At 62.7% G+C, this 19,628-nt stretch overlaps 3 protein-coding genes across 4 annotated transcripts; 1 reads left to right on the top strand and 2 right to left on the bottom strand.

Annotated features, from left to right (window-relative positions):
• Positions 1–290: 290 nt before the first annotated feature.
• Positions 291–1,358, bottom strand: MRPL54 (mitochondrial ribosomal protein L54). The gene is made up of 3 exons (XM_071578202.1): positions 1,227–1,358; positions 784–940; positions 291–534 (listed from the first exon to the last, which is right to left on the bottom strand). The coding sequence occupies exons 1-3, from the start codon at positions 1,300–1,302 to the stop codon at positions 402–404; spliced, it is 366 nt and encodes a 121-aa protein (XP_071434303.1). The 5' UTR covers positions 1,303–1,358; the 3' UTR covers positions 291–401.
• On the top strand, positions 1,352–7,884 carry APBA3 (amyloid beta precursor protein binding family A member 3). The gene is made up of 10 exons (XM_071578201.1): positions 1,352–2,427; positions 2,905–2,944; positions 3,360–3,505; positions 3,612–3,698; positions 4,232–4,390; positions 4,699–4,878; positions 5,083–5,295; positions 5,850–5,969; positions 6,690–6,830; positions 6,936–7,884. The coding sequence occupies exons 1-10, from the start codon at positions 1,429–1,431 to the stop codon at positions 7,005–7,007; spliced, it is 2,157 nt and encodes a 718-aa protein (XP_071434302.1). The 5' UTR covers positions 1,352–1,428; the 3' UTR covers positions 7,008–7,884.
• Positions 7,885–8,117: 233 nt separating this feature from the next.
• On the bottom strand, positions 8,118–19,549 carry TJP3 (tight junction protein 3). 2 transcript variants are annotated; one of them, XM_071577907.1, is made up of 21 exons: positions 19,231–19,549; positions 18,733–18,832; positions 15,629–15,796; positions 15,420–15,544; positions 15,118–15,220; positions 14,483–14,936; positions 14,083–14,186; positions 13,030–13,189; positions 12,850–12,940; positions 12,583–12,647; positions 12,360–12,435; positions 12,084–12,234; positions 11,598–11,706; positions 10,914–11,133; positions 10,395–10,591; positions 10,107–10,202; positions 9,742–9,812; positions 9,327–9,638; positions 8,833–9,213; positions 8,556–8,599; positions 8,118–8,391 (listed from the first exon to the last, which is right to left on the bottom strand). In XM_071577907.1, exons 1-21 carry the CDS (start codon positions 19,422–19,424, stop codon positions 8,292–8,294), a joined length of 3,321 nt encoding a protein of 1,106 aa, XP_071434008.1. In that variant the 5' UTR covers positions 19,425–19,549; the 3' UTR covers positions 8,118–8,291. The 2 variants fall into 2 exon arrangements, with proteins under 2 accessions (XP_071434008.1, XP_071434007.1); XM_071577906.1 differs by having other exon boundaries at positions 12,084–12,240; positions 19,231–19,548.
• Positions 19,550–19,628: the final 79 nt, after the last annotated feature.

Below are 19,628 nucleotides of genomic sequence, written 5' to 3' on the forward strand. Positions count from 1 at the left end.
TCAGTCCCCAAAACCCCCAGCCAGAGGCACAGTGACACCAGGGGCAGGGGTCACCCACCACCCCACACCCCCCCAGAGCCCTCAGCCCCTGAGGTATAGACAGTGACAGAGCAGGGAGCAGGACCTGTGTGAGGTGTGAGCTTCCTCCACCAGCCAAAACTTGAGCTTCTGCCTCCACAAACACACCCAGAATTTGTGATCTGTGTTGCCTCAGCCCCTGGCACAGAGGGCACCTGCAGCACCCACAGCAAGCTTGCCAAGGGCCAGGTTTGCCAACTTTGTAACAGGTATCAGCCTCACCAGAGTTTTATTTATTGTTTACAACAAAAAGAGACCAAAAGCAGGAGCGGGACCCGGTGCCACCTGTGCTGGCAGAGAGGCAGCCCCGAGCTTGGCAGCACCTACAGCTTCTTGCCCTTCTTCAACTTGTTGCGCTGCCATGTGTTGTATTTCCGCAGGCGCCTCCAATACTCGAGCGAGTCGGGGTCCAGCTCCTCCAGCTTCTTGGGGGGCCCGAGGTGAATCTTAAAGAGCCTGGGGGCAAATGCAGAGGATGAGGCTGCAGGGAGGAGGGCAAAGGGACCAGCACGGGACACAACGATGGCCATGAGTGACCAGGACGTGCAGATCCTTCACCCCCACAAGCACAGTGCACCCACTGCTCACTCCGTGACCCAGCAGAGTGCCTGGGCTGCAGAAAGGCATCTGCCTCCTCCCAGAGCACCGCCCTGCTCCTCTCACACAGCTCGGTGGGGGCACGGCGGGGAGCGGGGCAGCACCAACCAGTCGGGGTACTCCGAGTCGGGCTTCAGGGCCACCTCCGGCCCCTCCTTGAAGTAGTTTACGCCCATGGCATGGGTGGCGAGCATGGTGGGGTCCGTGCACACCTCCGGCCCCTTCAGCGCCTCCTTCGGAGCGCCCTTGCCCTTGGCCTTGGCGGCTGCGGGGACACGGCCAGAGTGAGGGCAGGGCTCGTGCGGGGCACCGGGATGCGGGTGGGGAAGGGCCGGGGCTCGGGGGCACCGGGAGCGGGAGCGGGGCCGGGCCGAGGGCAGCAGCGTGTGAGGGAGGGAGGGAGCCGAGGTAGGAGCGAGGAGCACGAGGGAAGGAGCGTGGGGAGAGGCACCTTCGGGGAGGGCGCGGGCCCGAGGCCGGGGGGACACGGGGCGGGGAGCGCGGGCAGGGCCGGGCAGGGCAGGGCAGGGCAGGGCCGGGTACCGTCTCACCGGGTTTCTTGGCGTAGCCGCGGGCCGGGGCCCCGAGCGCGGCCCCCGCCGCCCGCAGCAGCGCCCGCGCAGCCATGGAGGGGGCACGGCGGAGCCGGGGCGGGACTGCGCCTGCGCCTGACCCTGAGCGGCGGAAGCGGCGGCGGCACCGGCTCGTCCCGGGCCGGCAGCGCCGGCAACGACAGAGCGCGCCTGGGCCCCGATGGACGCCGGCACCGCCATGGACTGCCAGGCGGCCGCGCCCCCCGGCCCCGGCAGCGCCGCGCCCGCGGAGCCGCCGGCCATGGACACGGAGGACGGGCCGGGCGTCCCGGGGCGCCGCGCGGGGGCCGGGCCGCCGGAGGGGCCCCCCCGCTCCGCCGCTTCGCCCGGCCACGACCCCGGGGAGCCGGGATCCGGTTCGGGGCCCGTCGCGGCCCCGGAGCCCGCGGGAGAAGGGGCCGAGCGGCCCGCGCCGTGCCGGGGCTCGGGAGGCGCCGCGGAGCCGCAGCCACAGCCGCGGGGCTGTGCCCGAGCGGAGCCCGGTGCCGGCAGCGCCCCGCGGGGCACCGCGAGCCCTCGGGCCCCCGGCAGCGCCGAGCCCGCGGGCATGGAGCTGGATGAACCCCCCGACTGCCCCGACACGGCCGCGGGGGACGAGGACGCGGGGGACGAGCCCTCGGAGATCCAGGGGCTGCTGGCCCAGCTCGAGACCCTCGACCCCAACCTGTGTGACCGACCGACCGCCGGAGACCGGCGGTGCCCGGGCCGGGGCCGGCCCTGCCCCCTGCACGTGGCCACGGGCCGGGGCCTGGCGACACGTCCCTGCTGCCCCCGGCACCCGGCCTGTGCCCGGCCCTGCCACGGGCTGCTCTTCGCCGAGGCCGACCGGGAGGACTTGCTGAGCCTCTTGTGCTACGAGGGGGGACTGCCCGAGGCTGGCGCCGAGACCCCCTTGGCCTGCTCCGATGTTCTGACTGGGACCAACCTGGAGATGCTGCAGGCTGGTGAGGAACCGGCCACTGCAGAGAAGCCTGAAGGGCTGGAGAGGCCAGAGAACTCAGAGGAAGAACATTCCAGAAGCTGGTGTTACGGAGAGGGGCCTTGTGAGGTCGATTCCACCTCCGAGGGCACTCGGGAAGGTTCCCCAGAGCCAGCGTGGGCAGCCCTGCCTGCAGCTCTGGCCCCCGAGGCAGAGCAGCCACCTCAGGGCGCCGTGACCGTGAGTGCACCATGCTGTGCTGGGGCCACAGGAGCCGGGAATGCCCCTTGGCTCTTCTCTCTCTTGGGCCCGGGATGGGGGCAGAAGGGAGCCAGGGATTTCTTTCCTCAGGTCTTACAGGGCCTTGTGCTGCAAGCATGCCCAGACGGGACCCTCGGTACCAGCTTTGACTCCTGCTGCCCTGAATGCAGGGGATAGTTGCGTGGCTTCCTGATTCGTACGTGCCCCAGGGCAGAGGCTGGTGGGTCCGAACAGCCCCTCTGGCCCCTGCATCTTTTGCCATTCTCCCTTCCAGCCCCAGGACCCTGAGCCCTCTCTCCCTCAGCCCCAGAACCTGGCTCCCCCCTGCCCAACCCTGGGACCCATTTCCCTCAGCCTCAGGGATGCTGTGCCATCACTGTCCCACTTCTTCAGGACCACACAGGCTAAATCCCTGGGATCCCCAGCACAGCCTCACCTGCTCTCATTTCTTTGCAGAACAGGGAACCCCCATCAACCTGTCTGGCCTTCAAAGAGGGTGAGTTACCTCTGAGCTTGAGCAGCAAGAGCATCCAGGAGTCCTAACCCACCTGCTCTGACCCTGAATGGGGGTGGCTGAGGGTCCCAGCTGTGGAGGGAGTGCCTGGGCCTGTGCCCATCCAGGGTGGGAGTGTGGCTGCAGGCTCCAGGTGGCTTGTTTGATTCTTTGCTGAGGAAATAGAGGTGCTCCAGGGATAGGGATAGGGGGATGCTGAGGAAGAGAGATAGGGATGCCAGGGCTGCCTGATGGAAGGAGGAAGCAGCCCTGGTCCCTGGTGATGCCAGGGGCCCATGTCCCAAGCACTGAGCTGCTCTGCCACATGTAGGAATGCAGCTGACAGGCAGTAAAAGTTGGTACTCACAGTTTCAGAGGTGGGTGAGCAGCCCCTGCTCAGTCCCTCGCAATACCTCAGTTTCAGGCCCGTGTGAACCAGAGGATCTGCTGGATGGTGTCATTTTTGGGGCAAAGTACCTGGGCTCCACACAGCTGGTCTCAGAGAGGAACCCCCCGACCAGTGTCCGCATGGCGCAGGCCCAGGAGGCGGTGGACAGGATCAAGGTGCAGGACCCATAGGGTGTGGGGCAGCACTCAGGACCTGCCCAGGGGCACCTGGCTGTGGGGCCGGGACCCATGGGGGTCCTGTGACCTCTCCATCGTTGCACAGGCACCCGAGGGGGAGTCCCAGCCGATGACAGAGGTGGATCTGTTCGTCTCCACACAGAGGATTAAGGTGCTCACTGCCGACACGCAGGTGAGTGGGAGTGGCAGTACCTGTGTGGCTCTGGAGCTGCTGGAACCTTCCTGTTTGGCCTCAGGACCTCAGCTTTGTTCCCACACTGGAGTGGTTGTGCCCAGGGGTGACATGCAATTGAGGACACACATCTGGGAGGGGACATGTAATTCAGCAGCCATGCTGTGTTGTGTCCTGAACTCTCTATGTGGCTGTACAAAGCTTTCCATGTGAGCTGTGCCCTGGGGAGCTATTGGGATCCCAGATCCAGGGAACCCAGGCTTGAAATCTTGGAAGCTTTTTGCCTCAGGAGTAGTTTTTGCATCATAGTGAGAGGGAAGAGCTGTCCTGTCCCCAGGCAGCACCCAGGGACATGGATGAGTCCTTGATGAAGGAGCTGTTTGTACCCTGTGGCACAGACATGGTTTCTGCCCAGTGTGTGCTGGCCACTTGAGCTGCATCCCAGCACCATGGCCAAACCCTTCCTGGTTGCTGTGCAGACAGGCTCACAGCTGCCCACACGACTGAGCATGTCTGCCTGTCGCCCTTGCCAGGAGGCCATGATGGATCACTCTCTGCAGACCATCTCCTACATCGCCGATATCGGCTCCCTCGTGGTGCTCATGGCGCGCCGGAAGCTGCCTCGGCGGTCAGAGGTGGCAGAGGAGAAGCGGCTCTACAAGATGATCTGCCATGTGTTCCACTCGGCTGATGTGAGGCCGCATGCAGGTTCCTGGGGAGGGCGAGGTGGTCCTGGGGTCCTGGGCCCATCTCACTGTAACAACTGGGCGTTCTGTGCTGGGGGCAGCAGCAGTCCCCTCCCTCCCCACAGAGAGGGCAGGAGTCCAGCCCGAGCATCTCTGACACAGAGGGGCCCAGCGGGCAAAGTGGGGAGGACTGGCACTGTAGAGGGCAGGGAAGGAGCTCGCAGGGCCAGTGCCTGTGCTGGGCACTGCAGGGCAGTGGGAGCTGTTGGCTCCAGCCCTGGCCATGGGCAGGAACAGCCCCTGTCGTTCCCCAGGCCCAGGTCATTGCCCAGGCCATCGGGCAGGCATTCGGTGTGGCCTACCAGCGCTTCCTGGAGGCCAACAGCATCGACCCCAGCGAGCTGAGCCCTCGCCTGTACAGCCGTGCCCTTGAGGACCAGGAGCAGTACAACGCAGAGCTGACACACTTCTCCCGGCAGGAGAACTGCAAGGATGTAAGAGCTGCTCTGTGGAGTGGGAACAGCATGGGGAACCTCCTGGCGCCTCTTGTGTCACCCTCTCCATGGCTCCCTGAACAGCTGAGGTGCTCCCTACAAAACCAGGCCACATCCCAGCTGGCTGTGAGCACAGGACACCCATGCTGGTTGGGGCACGTGCCCTTGACTCTGGTAAGCATAACCTACCCGTTCTCCTCCCAGGTCTGCATCCGGAAGCAGAAGGGGGAGATCCTGGGCATTGCCGTCGTGGAGTCAGGGTGGGGCTCCATCCTGCCCACCGTGGTCATCGCCAACCTGATGCATGGGGGACCTGCAGAGCGGTCGGGCGAGCTGAGCATCGGGGACCGCCTCATGTCAGCCAACGGGACCAGCCTGGTGGGGCTGCCCCTGGGCACCTGCCAGAGCATCATCCGGGTGAGCCAGGGTAGGGAAACCTCCTGCCTCACCCCAGGAGGGATGGGGAGTGGCCTGCCGTGTCTGTGATGCTGGGATCATCCTGGTGCCCCCAGCTGTGGGGGCAGGAGTGCAGGAGGGGAGGCTGTACCTGTCCTGTGGGCTATGACAGTCTCTGCGCTGAGTGCTTGGAAGGAGTGTGACAAGGGAGGGACAGACCTGGAGACTGTACTTGCTGTGGCAGGGCGTGGACAGGGCATTTCCTGAGAAGGAGAGTAGAGGAGAAGGCAGGCACATGTTCTGAAGGGAACCTCTTGCACCATCTGCCTCTGAGGCAGGAAGGAGCTGAAAGCAAGGACAACATGGCCTCAGGGGCAGAGTGCAAAGTCTTGGGCTGGGTTTATAAGTTCTTGTCCCTGGATTTGAGCATGACAGTATCCCTTTGTATACCTCAAGTTTCCCCACTGAAAACAGGTTGCTAATCCTCAGCCCTCCCCTGAGCAACCTGGCTGCATCGCCCCAGCCACAACTAAATAGCTCTTCAAAATCTCACTAAGCCCCATCCCACCTTCCAGGAGCTGAAGCACCAAACCGAGGTGACACTGAACATTGTGCACTGTCCCCCTGTCACCACAGCTGTCATCAGACGCCCCGACTCCAAGTACCAGCTGGGCTTCTGTGTTGAGAACGGCGTGGTGAGTGCCAGTGGGATGGGGGCCGGGCCAGGGTCTGCCTGAGGTCCGGGCAGAGCTGGCTGCGCTCACAGACCAATGCCCAGCTCCTCTGCTCGCTGTGCCTCTTCAGACTGAGGGTTCACAGTGCTCAGCTATGCAGAACAAAAGGCTCCCCACAGCTCTCCTGCAGCACCAGCATTTGTATTCTTCTCTCTGGTGCTCCTTAGGTGTTTGCTTTCCGGGTGGTGGCTTCTTCTTGGCTTTCTGGGTGTGACCCCAGTGACATTTGTTGCTGTCCTCAGTGCCCCGTCACTCCCTGCTCTGGGCTCTGCTGTGACTGTGTTGTGAAGTCAGAGAGGGGCATTCCCAGGCCCAGTGGGAGCCAAGGGTGTGGCACAATTGCTTTGCACATCAGCCACTGCTCCCAGTGGGATTGGAGGTGTGGGTCTCTCCTGCTGCCCCCAGGGAGAAACTTGGGCTCTGCAGCCCAGGCTTCATGGGAGCAGGAGGGCCTGGTGAGTGAGGGCAGCTGCACTCCCCATCAGCTGGCAGAAAAAGTCCTGGGGGCTGCGCTCGCTGCAGCTCAGCACATCACTCTGGTGGCACCAGTGCACAGGGACTCACTTCATGCCCATGGGCTGGAGGCAACAGCATCCAAATCCAGAGCACTGGCTGGGAACCTACAGGGATGTGAGGGTTTGGGTGCACAGCCCTGATCTCACCAGCACTCCCTGCTCCCAGATCTGCAGCCTGATGCGTGGGGGCATCGCGGAGAGGGGCGGCATCCGTGTGGGGCACCGCATCATTGAGATCAACGGGCAGAGCGTGGTGGCAACGCCCCATGAGAAGATCATTCAGATCCTCACGGAAGCAGTCAGTGAGGTGAGCAGGGCCCCCACAGAGCAGCTGGGCTTAGAGCTGGGCACCAGCACCCTCCAGCCTGGGCTGTGGTTAGGGTTATCCTCTGATCGGTACCTCTCTACCTAGGTCCACATCAAGACCATGCCGGCCTCCACGTACCGCTTGCTGACAGGGCAGGAGCAGCCCGTGTTCCTCTGAGCCACTGGCCATGCCTGGGACAGGCAGGAGCAAGCCTGGGGCTTGAATGGGCAGGACTGGCCTTGCCTTCTGCCCCAGCCCTCCACCAGAGACCTCAACAGGGACTGATCATGCACCTCTTTAGTTTTACTCAGGACACGGTGGGAAACTCTGGAGACTGATACCCAGCTTGAGCAATGTCAGGGCCTGTGGTGCCTTGGTTTGGGCACCTCTTAGCCTCCACTCACCTCTTCTTGCCTCACAGTGCCTGCACAGTGCCTGCCCTGCTGCTGTACAGGGTCCCTTGCCTTGGCCTGCTGCTGTGGGAGGAGAGGGGACCCCACGTGGAAGGTCCCCCCCATGCAGTCACTGCAGATCATGCTTTTACACTCACCAACGGTGCCTTTCCCAAGGTGAGGACAGTGCTGGAAGCACAGCTCAGCTCCAGAGCTCAGCCCAGCACAGCCTCAGAGCAACACTGACCCATGTGTGGGTGCACCACACATGGGGTGCCTGAGGGACACCAGCAGCTCCCAGACTCAGCCTTAAGGGCAGAAGTACTCTTGGCACCTGCTTCTCCCCCTGACTTGGCCAGGGGCCTGCTGGGGTGCAAATGAACTCTCCCTTAGACCATTGCCCCGAGCTGGGAACTGACCTCAGCTTCTCCCTGGTGCTGCCTTGAACTCCTCTGCACACACAGCCCAGCCTGGGGCCTCAGCCCTTGGCATGGCAAAAGGGAATATGGCACTGCCCAGCCCCATATTGTGGGATCTTGGGGCCCCAGGGAACCTCCTAGGGATGTGCCTTTTGGTGGGTGGCTCTCTGGGCCCCTGAAGCCAGGGCAGCATTGACCTGGCTGTGCCTGTGTGCTTGGTTGATGTAAAAATAAAAGTTCGGGGAAATGTGGGAGGCTCCATTTGCAGAGCTCGGGGGAGGCTGCAGTGGAGGAGGCTCAGCTCTGCATGGCACACCCCAAGCCTGCAGCAGTGCCAGGCCCTGGTTCCCACTGTGGCTCAGTGCAGGCAGGGCAGCTGATAGCAGATCTGCTTGGGTTTCATCAAGGCCACCCTGCTGCACGGTGTCTCCTGCATGCTGCCACCCAGCACTCAATGGGACATGACCTGTCCTGATCCAAACATCCCTTTTATTTCAGTAGCAGTGGCCATGCCCAAAAAGGAAGGAGGCACTTAGGGGTTGGGCCCAGCCCAGCCTGGCTGCAGTGGCACGATGTGGACTGTCACCTGGACCCTGTGGCACAGGGCTGTGGCAGGGCTGGCCCATGGGGACAGCAGGCCAGCAGTGCTGCTACACATCTGTGGCTGGCCCCCACTCATAGCCTTCATCCTGGTCCGAGTCATCCCTGGCCCGTGTGAACCTCTTCCTCACTGCCTCGTGCTCGTATTCCCTGCAGGACAGGCAGTGATGGTGGCTCTGGCACCCAGCTGGACTTGGGCTGGGTGGCACCCAGCTGGACTTGGGCTGGGTGGCGGGGACAGTGCCCTGCCCAGGCCTTCCCCAGCCCTGGGCTGGCTGCCACCCCCCTCCCTGCAGTCCCAGGGCACAGGGTACCTGATGCTGTCATAACGCTGGCTCCGCTGCGGCTGCTGAGGGCCCTGGGGAAGAGCAGAGCAATGAGGGGCTAAGGACAGGGCAGGGGTTCTGCCCCAGCCTGGGGCGTTTGCCCCTGGGGCCTCAGAGCCAGGCACGAATGCACAACTGGACCCTGTGGCAGCCAGAGGTGACTCCCTGCCTGTGCCACAGGCATGGGAATTAAACCCTGGAGACAAGCACTGTGGCCACCCCCTTCTGCCCCACCAGCCCCTTGTACCAGTCTAGGGAGACCCACCTTGTCACTCCGGCCATGGCCTGGGGACACCTGTGCTGGCTTGGAGGCGCTCAGGCCGGGGCTTGGCTGTGCTGGCTCGGAGGCGCTCAGGCCATGGCTTGGCTGTGCTGGCTCGGAGGAGCTCAGGCTTTGGCTTGGGGCCAGCTGTGCTGGCTCAGAGGAGCTCAGGCTTTGGCTTGGGGCCAGCTGTGCTGGCTCAGAGGAGCGGGCCAGCCCGGGCTGGTCATAGGCATCCTCTGCCTCACCGTCAGTGCAGGCACTCGCCTCGCCATCCGTGTCATCGTAGTCGCTGTTGGCATGGCTGTCGCAGGTCAGGTAGCCTGAGGCCACTGTGCTCTGTGCATTCAGCAGGTCCAGACTCTCCTCGGGTGCCACATCTGCCTGTGGGGTGGGGGTGACAGAGGTGTGTGCTGGGACAGTTGTGCAGCCCCATCACCTGCCTGGCTGCAGCCCCAGCTGGCCAAACCTTGCCACAGTGATCTCATGCCCTGTACCTGCTCTGCAGTTGTCCAGACAGGCTGGTTTTGCTGTGTCCTGATGATGTCCTGAATCTCCTGGAACCAGGCATTGCCGCTGCCGCTGAGGTGGACAGTGGCTGTGAAGAGGTGGCTGCAGTACTTCTTCATCTTGTTGGCCTGGGCATAGAGGCGCCGGGAACTCTTCCTGGAATCGGGCGCCAGCCACTGTCGCATGGCCTTGATGCCTGGGCGGCTCTCGGGCTCACAGAACACCACCACCGGGTAGTACTGCACGTAGTTGAGGCGCTCCACAGCCGAGGGCGTGATGTCCAGCAAGGCGTGCTTGCCCTGGGGCAGGGCATGGCCGTCAGCCCCCCTGGGCACAGGGATGGAGGCCATGGGCTCCTCGCAGGCCCCGCCTGGCTCCAAGGACACAGGAAGGGTCTCTCACCTTTTCTGCGATCTGCCGCACCGAGTCCAACTTGATGACCTTGGACGATGCCCCATCTCGGGGCACGCTGGCTGCAGGACATGGAGACAGGGCATGAGAGGGGCTGGGGGAGGTGTGAATGTTCAACAGCCCCGGGCTGGTCCCAGCCAAGCCCAGCCCCAGGCCTGAGTCCCTCAGGGAGGGGCTGGGCTGGTACCGTGATGCACCAGGGGAGGGTGAATGAGCCCAGGAAGGTGTTGAGGTGTCAAGAGAGGGAGCAATAGGCAAGGGTCAGGACAGAGCCACAGGTAAAGAGCTCCCACAGATCATGGATGGTGCAGGTTTGGCTGCTGGATACAATTTCCCCCCTGCATGGGGGCACTTACGGGCAATTTCAAACAGCTCAGGCAGCTCCCTGCTCAGCTTCTGCACGGCAATGTCTGCGATGGGACCCAGGATCACCACCGGCCGTTTGAAGTTGGCTGTGGGAGGACAGAGGGGCTCAGGGAGGCTGGGGGTGAGGGCAGAGCTCCCAGCATATGGACATCCAGCCCCACTCCTTGTGGTGCCCATGGGCCAAGAGAGCTGAGCCCATCAGCACCCACAGTGGGGCGGCCCCGGGGCCAATGGCCCTGTGTGGGTCTGGGCAATGGGGACACAGCCCTGGTGCCCACCTTGCTTCAGGACCACCCTCTCATACGGTGGGTAGCAACCCTGCTTTGTGAGGGCAGACAGGTCCTCTCGGCTCTTCCGCAGCATCTTCTTGGCTCCCCTCAAGCCCCGCAGCTTCCAGAACTCGGCCCGTGCCCCAGAGGAATTGGCACCAGTTGTGGCTTTCAGCACTGACTCTAGGCTGGCAATCTGCTCGGCCCTGAGAGAGGAGAGGGCTCAGGACTTGCAGGCTCTGGGTTCACCCCCTGACTTGTCTCTCTGGGCTCTAACGAGCGAGGTAGAAGCCACCATCGCTGCTCAGTGACACAGCTGGGTGAGTCTCTTCCCTCTGGGGCCTTGGACAACCTGAGCATCAGCTGCCTCACCACCCTTAGAAGGGATTTCACCAGCTCACCCTTCCCACCACTGCTCCACCAGCCCTTGCCCCACCTCTCAGGAGGCCCACCCCCCATGTCCCTGGCTCGCTGGGGAGCCTTTCCCAGCTCTGCTCATCTCAGGGCCATTCCTGGCTCCATCCCTACCTGCTCTGGTTGGGGATGATACCCCTGTCCTGCTCCTGCAGGTCCCTGCCCACGCGCACAGCCAGCCAGTTGCCCACCCTGCCGTGGTACAGGGTGTCCAGCACATGGAACACGTCCCCGCGCACGAAGCTGAGCCCTGATGGCGTGTCCTTCTCGAAGTCAAAGTGTGTCCGGATGTAGAATGAGTCACCCACATTGGATGAGACCATCTTCCTGTAAACTGGAGCTCAGGGTGAGAGGAAGCCCAGGGTCAGGGGAAGTGTTGGCTGAGGAGGAGGATGTTGGAGAGGAATGTGATGGAAGAATTTGGGAAGGAGCTATGCTGGCTGGGAGCCACCACTACAGCCCTTGCTGCTAAGGAGGGTATTGGGGACACATTTTCCTCTCGTGGCTTTCTCAGGCAAGCTGGGAACAGCAAGACCTGACCCCCAGGCACACACTGCTCTCTCCAGGCTGAGCCACGGTGCCAGGAAGTTCCCATGCTCCAAGATGCCAAGGCACAAATAGGGCCAGGATGGTCTGCTGCCCTCCCATCAGCTCTGGAAGAGGAGGAGGTGGGTATGGGGAAGAAGGACCATGCTACAGGGACAGGAAGGACTATATCAAGTCCAGCAGGTCTAATGCTTGCCCAGAAGAGACAGGATGGAGAGGCACAAGTCCCAGCTGAGTCTGATCATCACTCACTGTCCTGCTTGCTCTGGATCCACAGCGTGACCTCCTCACCCAGGGGCAGGGACATGAGATACTCCACAGCCTCCTCACGGGTCAGATGCTGGAAACTGGTGTCATTGACCTGACACAGAAAAGCACTTGGACACAGCCCTGCCAGCAGGACAGAGGGCACAGGCACCAGTGGGGCTTCCAAAGACAGCAGTGCCCAGGGCAGAGTGGGAGAGGGAACCCGAGTGCCTGCCACCACCCCAAGTGGGCCTCTGAGACTGCAGAGATGGTGCTTGACCCCAGTGGCTATCAGCATGGTACTGGAGACAGGACTGAACCCTCAGAGAGTGCCTGCAGAGCCTGCCCAGCAGGTACAGGCCATGGGTACCAGCACTGACCAAAAACGATGCCCAGCAGGAGAAATCCAAAACCCAGGGAAGTATCACGCCCAAAAGGGCTGGGACCAGTCCAGGTGCAGCAGCATTTAGAGCCATTCCCAGCCTCGGGTACCTGCAGGAGCTGGTCCCCTTCCCGGACACCCTGGCTGTCAGCTGGGCTCCCCTCCTGCACGCTCGACACGAAGATGCCCACGTCGTTGCCGCCCGCCAGCCGCAGCCCCACGCTCTTGGCCTTCACGAACCGCACGACCCTGGAGTCGGCGCTGTATCTGCCACGGCGAAGCACAGTCAGCCCTGTGGTGACATGCGGGGACAGGACAAGGGCCACACACCCTGTGACCAGCCCCTGTGTCCCCCAGCTATTCCCCACCACCTCTCGCAGTCATACCCATCCTTGCCGGCAGCTCGGGCAGTGGGGCTGGTGTGGGGGCCGTGGCCATCCCCCTCCATGGTTTCCAGCAGATCTGCAGGAAGGAGAACTGGTCCAGGCACAGCAGTGGATGTGCCAACGCATGGGGAGCCCTGGCACAATTCTGACAGGCATTTGGGCAGCAGAGATACGTACACAGGAGCCCAGAGCCCCCTCAGTGCCCAGTGCTGAGCCCACTCACCTGGGCCCCGAGCATCGGCCATGGTCACCTTGGCCACAGGCTCCCTGTTCAATCGTCTCCTCTCCCTGCAGCAAGGTCAGGCAGGATTTAGGCAGGGCACAGGCAGGCAGTGCCAAGTGGGGGCAGTGGAGACAGCTGGGGATGGCAGTCTCACTTCTGGGGACACTGGCTCAGGAACAGAAAATTAGCGCCCCCCCCCGGACAGGTGGAGAACACAGCAGGATGTGCAGGGGACAGAGGGGCTCATGGGGGCAGCGTGGGGCTTACGGTGGTGAATTAGTCCTGGCAGCAGATGGAGATAGTGGGGAAGCCTCAGGGGACGGCGGATGGGACAGCTCAGAGTCGATGTCAGAGATATCTGCATGAACAGGAGGGAGGATGCATCAGTGACCATCCAGGCCCTGTGCTGTGTATTTGGCCCCCAGCCCCATCATTGTGTCCCCTCACCATCCATCTCGGAGCTGTCGCTCTGGGTGTCTATGTCAGGGATGTTGACCAGGAACTGCCGGTGGTCTCGGAGGATGAGCAGGGTCAGGACCCCCTCTGTCCGCTCGATGAGCTGCTGGGTTTCAGCCAAGGACATGTCCTGGCTGGCCACCCCGTTGATCTGGAGGAGCAGAGTGGGAGACCTCAGGACACCTGCTCCTGGGAAAGCCACCCACAGGAAAGCCCCACTGGAACTGGATGCTCTGACTGCAATCTCTCCAGTCTCTTCCCAGTCCCTCCAACCCAGCCCCAGCTTCCACAGCTTCACCTATCCTTGGCCATGTCCCTGTTCCTGGCTGCCTCTCAGTGTGACCTCATCCTCCACAGAGGAAACAAATTAGCCAGACTAATTAACATCTACCTCCACTTGCCTAGGGCCCTGCCTGACAGCAGGAGCTGCACAGACCCCTTAGACACCTGATGTACTGTCCTTCCACCCACTGTCCTTCCACATGTTGGCCCGGAGCCAGGGAGTCAGGCCCCAAGGAGATCGTGGGGCTGGGATCTGTCTGAGTTGCAGCAGCTTTTCCCAACAGTTTGTGGGCTGTAATCCCTTCCATTTGCCCCAGAGTCACTTTGGCACCAGTTCTGAGTAGCCACAGGTCTGCCTGCCCCAGGTATGCAAACAAAGGGTCTCCCTCCCTCTTCCTCCTCCCCATATACTTCAAGCATTGTTTCACCTGACAAATACCTGAGCTCCTCAGGGACTGTCACCCAGCAGGGACACGCACACGTAATTGGGGACCACGCACCATGGGGAGAGCAGGGTGGACACAATCCTGCTGTACCACCAGGACAAGCCACCAGCCTTGGCAGGACAGGGACTGGTCCCCAACAGCCGCAGCAGGGTCCCTGGGACAGCTGGGGGGATGGGGCAGGGAGTGCACACCAGGCAGAGCTGTCTCCTGCAAACTCATGGCTGGGCCCTGCAGTGACACCAGCCAGGGCCAAGCCCTCCAAAGAGGGGCAGATGAGACCTTCAGTGAGTGCCACATACCCTGGGGTTCCTCATACCTTCAGGATGAGATCTCCCTCCTGCAGGGAGCTGCCCTTGGCTGCCAGCCCAGTCTCCACTATGTGCTTGATGAAGAGCTGACTCCCCAGCTTCAGGCCATATTCTGCAGCAGAGAGCCGTGATGGTGGCAGACCCAGGCAGATGCAGGACTCCCTCAAGGACTCCCTTCGCCACCATCCCCACATGCCCCAGCCCCCCCGGGGGAGGAGCAAGCCCCAAAGCTGAGCTCTGCAGCCCCTGGCTGAGGGCAGGAGATTTGGTGCACCCAGCATGGCACATAGTCCCATTGTCACAGCCAAACCCTGGCACTCACCCTGCCACCATCTCCTCCCCAGGGGGAAGGCACATCCAAAAATCAGGTGACAAACCCCAGGGACAGTGGGAGCAGGAGGGCCTCACCTTCACTCTGCTTCTGCTTCACCAGCACTGACGTGATGGGCTTCATGAGCACATCCTGGCGTGGCAGCCGCTTGAAGCCCGACACCAGGGCCAGCCCGTTGGTATCCCCTTCCTGGCCAAAGGTACTGGTGGAGCGGTGCCGGCTGTGGTCCCTCCAATCTGAGCTGCTGCCAGCGCCCTGCATCCAGTGGCTGCTGTCCTGGCTTCGCCTCCGGCTCCGGGGCACCGGCTTGTGGTGGCGACGGTCATCGCGGTGGTGGCCAGAGCTCCTCTCGCTGGATGAGTCCCCATCATAGCCCTGGCTGTGGTCCAGGTCATCCCGGGAGCGCTGCAGGGCTGGATCTCCCCTGTGCATCTCGTAGTCCTCATCCGAGTCGTAGTGCTGGGGCACAGCAGGGGATCCGGCACTGCTCTTGCTCACAGGGAGCTGAACCTTCTTTGGTCTTTTCAGTGTCTGCAGGTGTAAAGTGAGGAGGGATGGTCAGTGCAGCCATCTCTGCCAGATGTCCCTGCAGCAATTCCCAAGCCCTGAACGGGAACCCTGCTGTGTGTGGGACAGGGTGCTGGGACGGGGACAGGCACAGTGTGGCCCTGCACACAACACTGGCCCCTGTCCCACCACGGGGCACACTCACAATGTTGGCGATCTTGCCGCAGGTTTTAAGTATCTGAATGGCAAAGGAGGATGGGACGTTCTCCATGGAAAGGCCATTTACCATCACGATGTGATCCTTCCTCCTGGGAAGGAAAACACAGTTGTGGCTCTGCCCAAAGCACAGCCCCCAGCCCGGGGAGCTGGCAGAGTGGCGAGGGCACCCCAAGGGAACCCCACCCCGGGGCAGGGCGACAGTGCTGTTCCAGCAGGAGGGATTCTCCGTACTTCCCACCCTCTCTGGCAGCAGCACCCCTGTGTGTCCCCACATCCCTGTGCACTCACTGGAGCCGGCCCATCGCTGGACCCCCCAACACCACATCCGAAACAAACACTGCTGTGTCCCCAGTGGTCCTGTTGGGATGGTCCCGGCCTCCAGAGACAGCGAAGCCGAAGCCTCGGTGAGGGTCCTGGCAGGGGTGGACAGAGGGGGGTCAGGCAGAATCGACCTCACAGACCCCATCCCTCCCTTGCCTGCCCCAGGCCATGCTCACCTTGCTCAGTGTCACCGTGTGCTGCTCCCAGATCACCATCTCCTCCATGGTGGGCACCCCCCAGCGTGGGCTGGGAAGGGGGGCGGTGGCAGCTGGACAGTGGCAGGGCTTGGACGGGCTCTGGCCCCTCTCTGCAGCCACTGACCCCTTCCTCAGTCCTGCATCGGGCTGCAACGGAGAGCAGCAGCAATGCTGAGTTGTAGGAACTGGGGACAGTGAGAGTGCAGGGGACAGAGCCCTGCAGTGCTGGGGAACCCATGGCAATTGTGTCACACCATGGGCCATGTGTTCCCCACATAGGAACTGGCTCCAGAACCCAGAGCTGCCTCTGTGCAGTGTGAAATCACCCCACTGGGGATCCATCTCTGTCCTCTTGGACAGAGGTCCATGGAAGGGGACGTTTTCCACAGGGCAAGGTCAGGAGCCATCTCCATCCTTGTGGTCTTGCTCCCCATTCTAATCTGGGAGCTGGCAGACCCCAGGGTGCTGCTTTGGATGGTGTTTCAGTTCCTGCCCACCCACTCAGGCTCCATCAGTTCTGCCGACTGCTTCAGCAGTGCCACCACCCTGGCATCACTCTTTGGTTTTCCTCAAATCCAATATTTTCCAGCTGAGATAGTCAAGCCTGACTGACAGGGTGACATTCCCTCCTGGCTGAAACTCCTGGGATGGGCCAGGGGATTCCTTCCACTAACAACTGGCTCTTTGAAGGGAACATCAGTGTGAACACAGAGAGACACAGGATCCCGCATGGGTGGGGCAGACAGCAGGGCCAGAGCCTCCTGCCAATCCCCATGGCATGGGACAGGGAGAGGCCAGTTCGATCAGGGACTCACAGAAGCATCAAGGCTAGAAGTCACCCTCCAGATCATCAAGTTCAATCATTGATACAGCACCATAATAATCACCCCTAAACCATGTCCCCAGGTGCCACATTCAGATACCTCTTGAACACTTCCAGGGATAGTGACTCCAACACCTCTCTGGGCAACTTATTCCAAGGCCTGACCACTCTTCCAGTAAAAAAAAATTTCTAGTATCTAATCTGAACCTGTTCTGGTGCAACTTGAGGCCATTTCCTGTGGTCCTGTCCCTTGACACATGGCAGAAGAGGCTGATCCCTATCTCACTACACCCTCTTTTCAGGGAGTGGTAGAGAGCAATGAGGTTCCCCCAAGCCTCGTCTTCTTCAGACTGAACACCTCTGGTTCCCATGGCACCAACATGGCCTGTGGTGCCCCAGGGCTCTGGGGTGGCTGTTCTGGGGTCCATGCTCAGCCACCCTCAATTCCAGCCAGAGCCCCACAAGTTGGTGCCACAGGCAGCTGGAAACCTCCACAGCTTGTTTGAGAATTGACCATGGGGCAGCTTTGATGGGACCAGGAGATGCATCAGAGACACCTTGTGGGCAATGCCAGAGCTGATGCCAAGCACGATCTGGCAGTGGTCAGTCAGCCTTTGGCAAGCACCATGGCTCAGCCCCAGCACAAGGACTTCCCCTGGCAGCCCCTGGCTGCAGTGGTGCCAAGGCAGCTGCTGAGACCCACAAACAAGACCCAGCCAAGCCCCCAGAATTAGACCCAGCTCACTGCAGCCCCAGGGAGGGCCAGGAGAGCCTGGGGTAATAATTCACCCGGGGCGCAGCGGCAGCACCGGCTGGTGGGTGTGGAGGGCAGAGTCCGGGCTTCTCCTCTGCGCCAGGAGCTGCCGAAACCAGCCCGAGAGCCTCCCTGGCACCCGCCAGTGCTCACCACACGGGGGGACACACGTGTGCCCAGGGGGTGGCTGGGGCTGGGCAGGACCCCAGTGTGGTGGCACTCACAGTCCCGTGCCAGCGCTGCAAAGGCTGATAATAAACAGAAGCCCCCAGTGTGGCAGTGGGGTGGTTTCAGCTGTGCCATCAGAGTTGGCTGGTCCTGGGCTCCCTGGGCACCCACAGGTGATATGGTGTGAGACACAGGTTCAAGGGACCCCAACCCGGGGCAGCCAGAGGACCACCTCCCCAGTACGATGACATCTGCCACCCAGCACAGCCTCTCATTGTCCCTAGAGGGGTCCCATTACTGTCCCATCACCAGGGCACCACAAAGTGTCCACACACTTTACTCCCACTGCTGCCTGTGGCTCTCCGTGGGGCAGCGTGGGGATGGCAGCAGCTCCCAAATCGCCAGTTGGCATAGGCAACGCCCACGGTGCCACCAAGCCCCGGCCCTGTCCCCTGACTCCCCCCGGCACCTGGCGCGGGGCCTGCCCCAGCCAAAGGCCGAGGCTGGCAGCAGGAGGAGCCGGCTCAGCCGGTTTCCGACAGAAACCAGCCCGCAGCTGGAATGGCCCCTCCGGGAGGGGCAGTATCTGGGCAGAACTGACCACGGTCCAGCCCAGCGCCGGGCACGGGCAGCACTGCGAGCCCCACACGCCCCACTCTATCCCAAACAAGCACCGTGGCAGTGTCTTCCAGGGGTTTTAAAGCCAAACGAAGCTGAGCTGTGCCAGGGCAGCTCGTTCCACTGCCAGGTCCCCAATTCAGGGCCATGCCTGACCACGGGTGACGCTGCCAGCAGTGCCCGCCGTGGGAACAACAACGACTTGGGGAGTCATTTATCAGAAAGTGACACACCCTGCCCACCTCAGCCGTGCCCCACAGCCATCCCCTCCACGCACGGTCTGCTGCCCCCCCACGTTCTCCCACGGATGGCCCTCAACCTGGGACCCCAAAGCCTTCCCGGGATCAGTGGGGTCCCTGCTCTCAACCTGTGCCGCAAAGCCGCGGGTCCCTTCTCTGCTCCTGGTCATGGAGCACCGAGGTCCAGGACACCCCCAGAAGTTACTCTATCCCAATCCCACCCATACCAGGATGGGCTGATCCCGACCCCCTGCTCTGGGAGGTCTCTGGCAGTAGAAGAGGAGCGTCCTCTAGCCCGGGGCGCGGAGCTGCGATCCCCTGAGGTATCTCATGGGGCAGAGTTCTAGGAGGGTCACCGGGTTCTGGAGCCACCCAGAGAGGGACAAAGCGTGTCCGGTTTCCCAGGCGAAGCACGGCTGGGTGCTCTCCCCAGCCGGGAAGCACGGTCGGCAGGTCCCGAGGGACAGAGTTAGGCACTCACCGAGCCTCGGATCCGACCAGGAAGGAGCTGAGCTCCCGGGCTGGTGGCAGAGGTGTCACTCCAGGGTGCCTTGCGTAACCCTTTGTGGCCCGGGCGCTGCCTGCAGAAGCGAAGGAGAACGGAGGGGGTCCCGGGGTAGCTTCCCGGGCACAGCAGGACTCCCGGGGGTCTGTCCCTGGTGTCCTGCACCGTGCTGGTGGCTCAGCCACCTACACTCGCCCCCGGCCGTGCCCTGCACAGGGACAGGCTCACAGGGTGGTGGTGGTGGCGGTGCCTGTGGTCGGGGGTCCCCCACGCCCATCCTGGCCCTCTCCAGGGGGCAATAGGACTCTGCGCCAGCCCGCGCCGCCCCGAATTCCCAAATCACCCAGTGCCCCCCAAGAGGGGAGAGGGATGTGGGACAGCCCGGGGCTCCCTGTCTTGGGGAATGCGAGGTAACACGTGCCCCTGTGGATGGATGCTCTGCCCTCTCCTCCCCTTCCCCTTTCCTGCCCGCACCTGGGGACCAGCCCCTCGTCATCCCTCGTCCCACGGGGTGGCTTTCCTGCGGTGACAGCGGTCAGGTCCACGCCGCGGCTCTCCGCGTCCCGCCGGGGCCGGTACCGCTCCCAGCCCAGCGCCGAGGCAGCCAGGGGGGACCAGTGCGTGCGGAACCGCCCGGCCCGCAGCCGCCAGCCCGGACCCGGGGCCATGCCGTGCCCCGCGCTCGCTCCGCGGCACCGGGGGCAGCTCGGAGCAGCTCCCGCCGCTCCCCGGGACCAGCCGCGCCCGGGAGCCCCTCGGGCGGGGGCCGGCGCCGCCGAGCAGCCTCATTAGTGCCGGTGGCCCCAGCGCTGCCTCCTGGCCGGGGCTGCCCCCGCCGGGACACGCGTGGCCCCAGGGCCGGGAGAACCGGC

This window comes from Pithys albifrons, chromosome 27 (genome assembly GCF_047495875.1).
Source record: "Pithys albifrons albifrons isolate INPA30051 chromosome 27, PitAlb_v1, whole genome shotgun sequence".
NCBI lineage: Eukaryota > Metazoa > Chordata > Aves > Passeriformes > Thamnophilidae > Pithys > Pithys albifrons.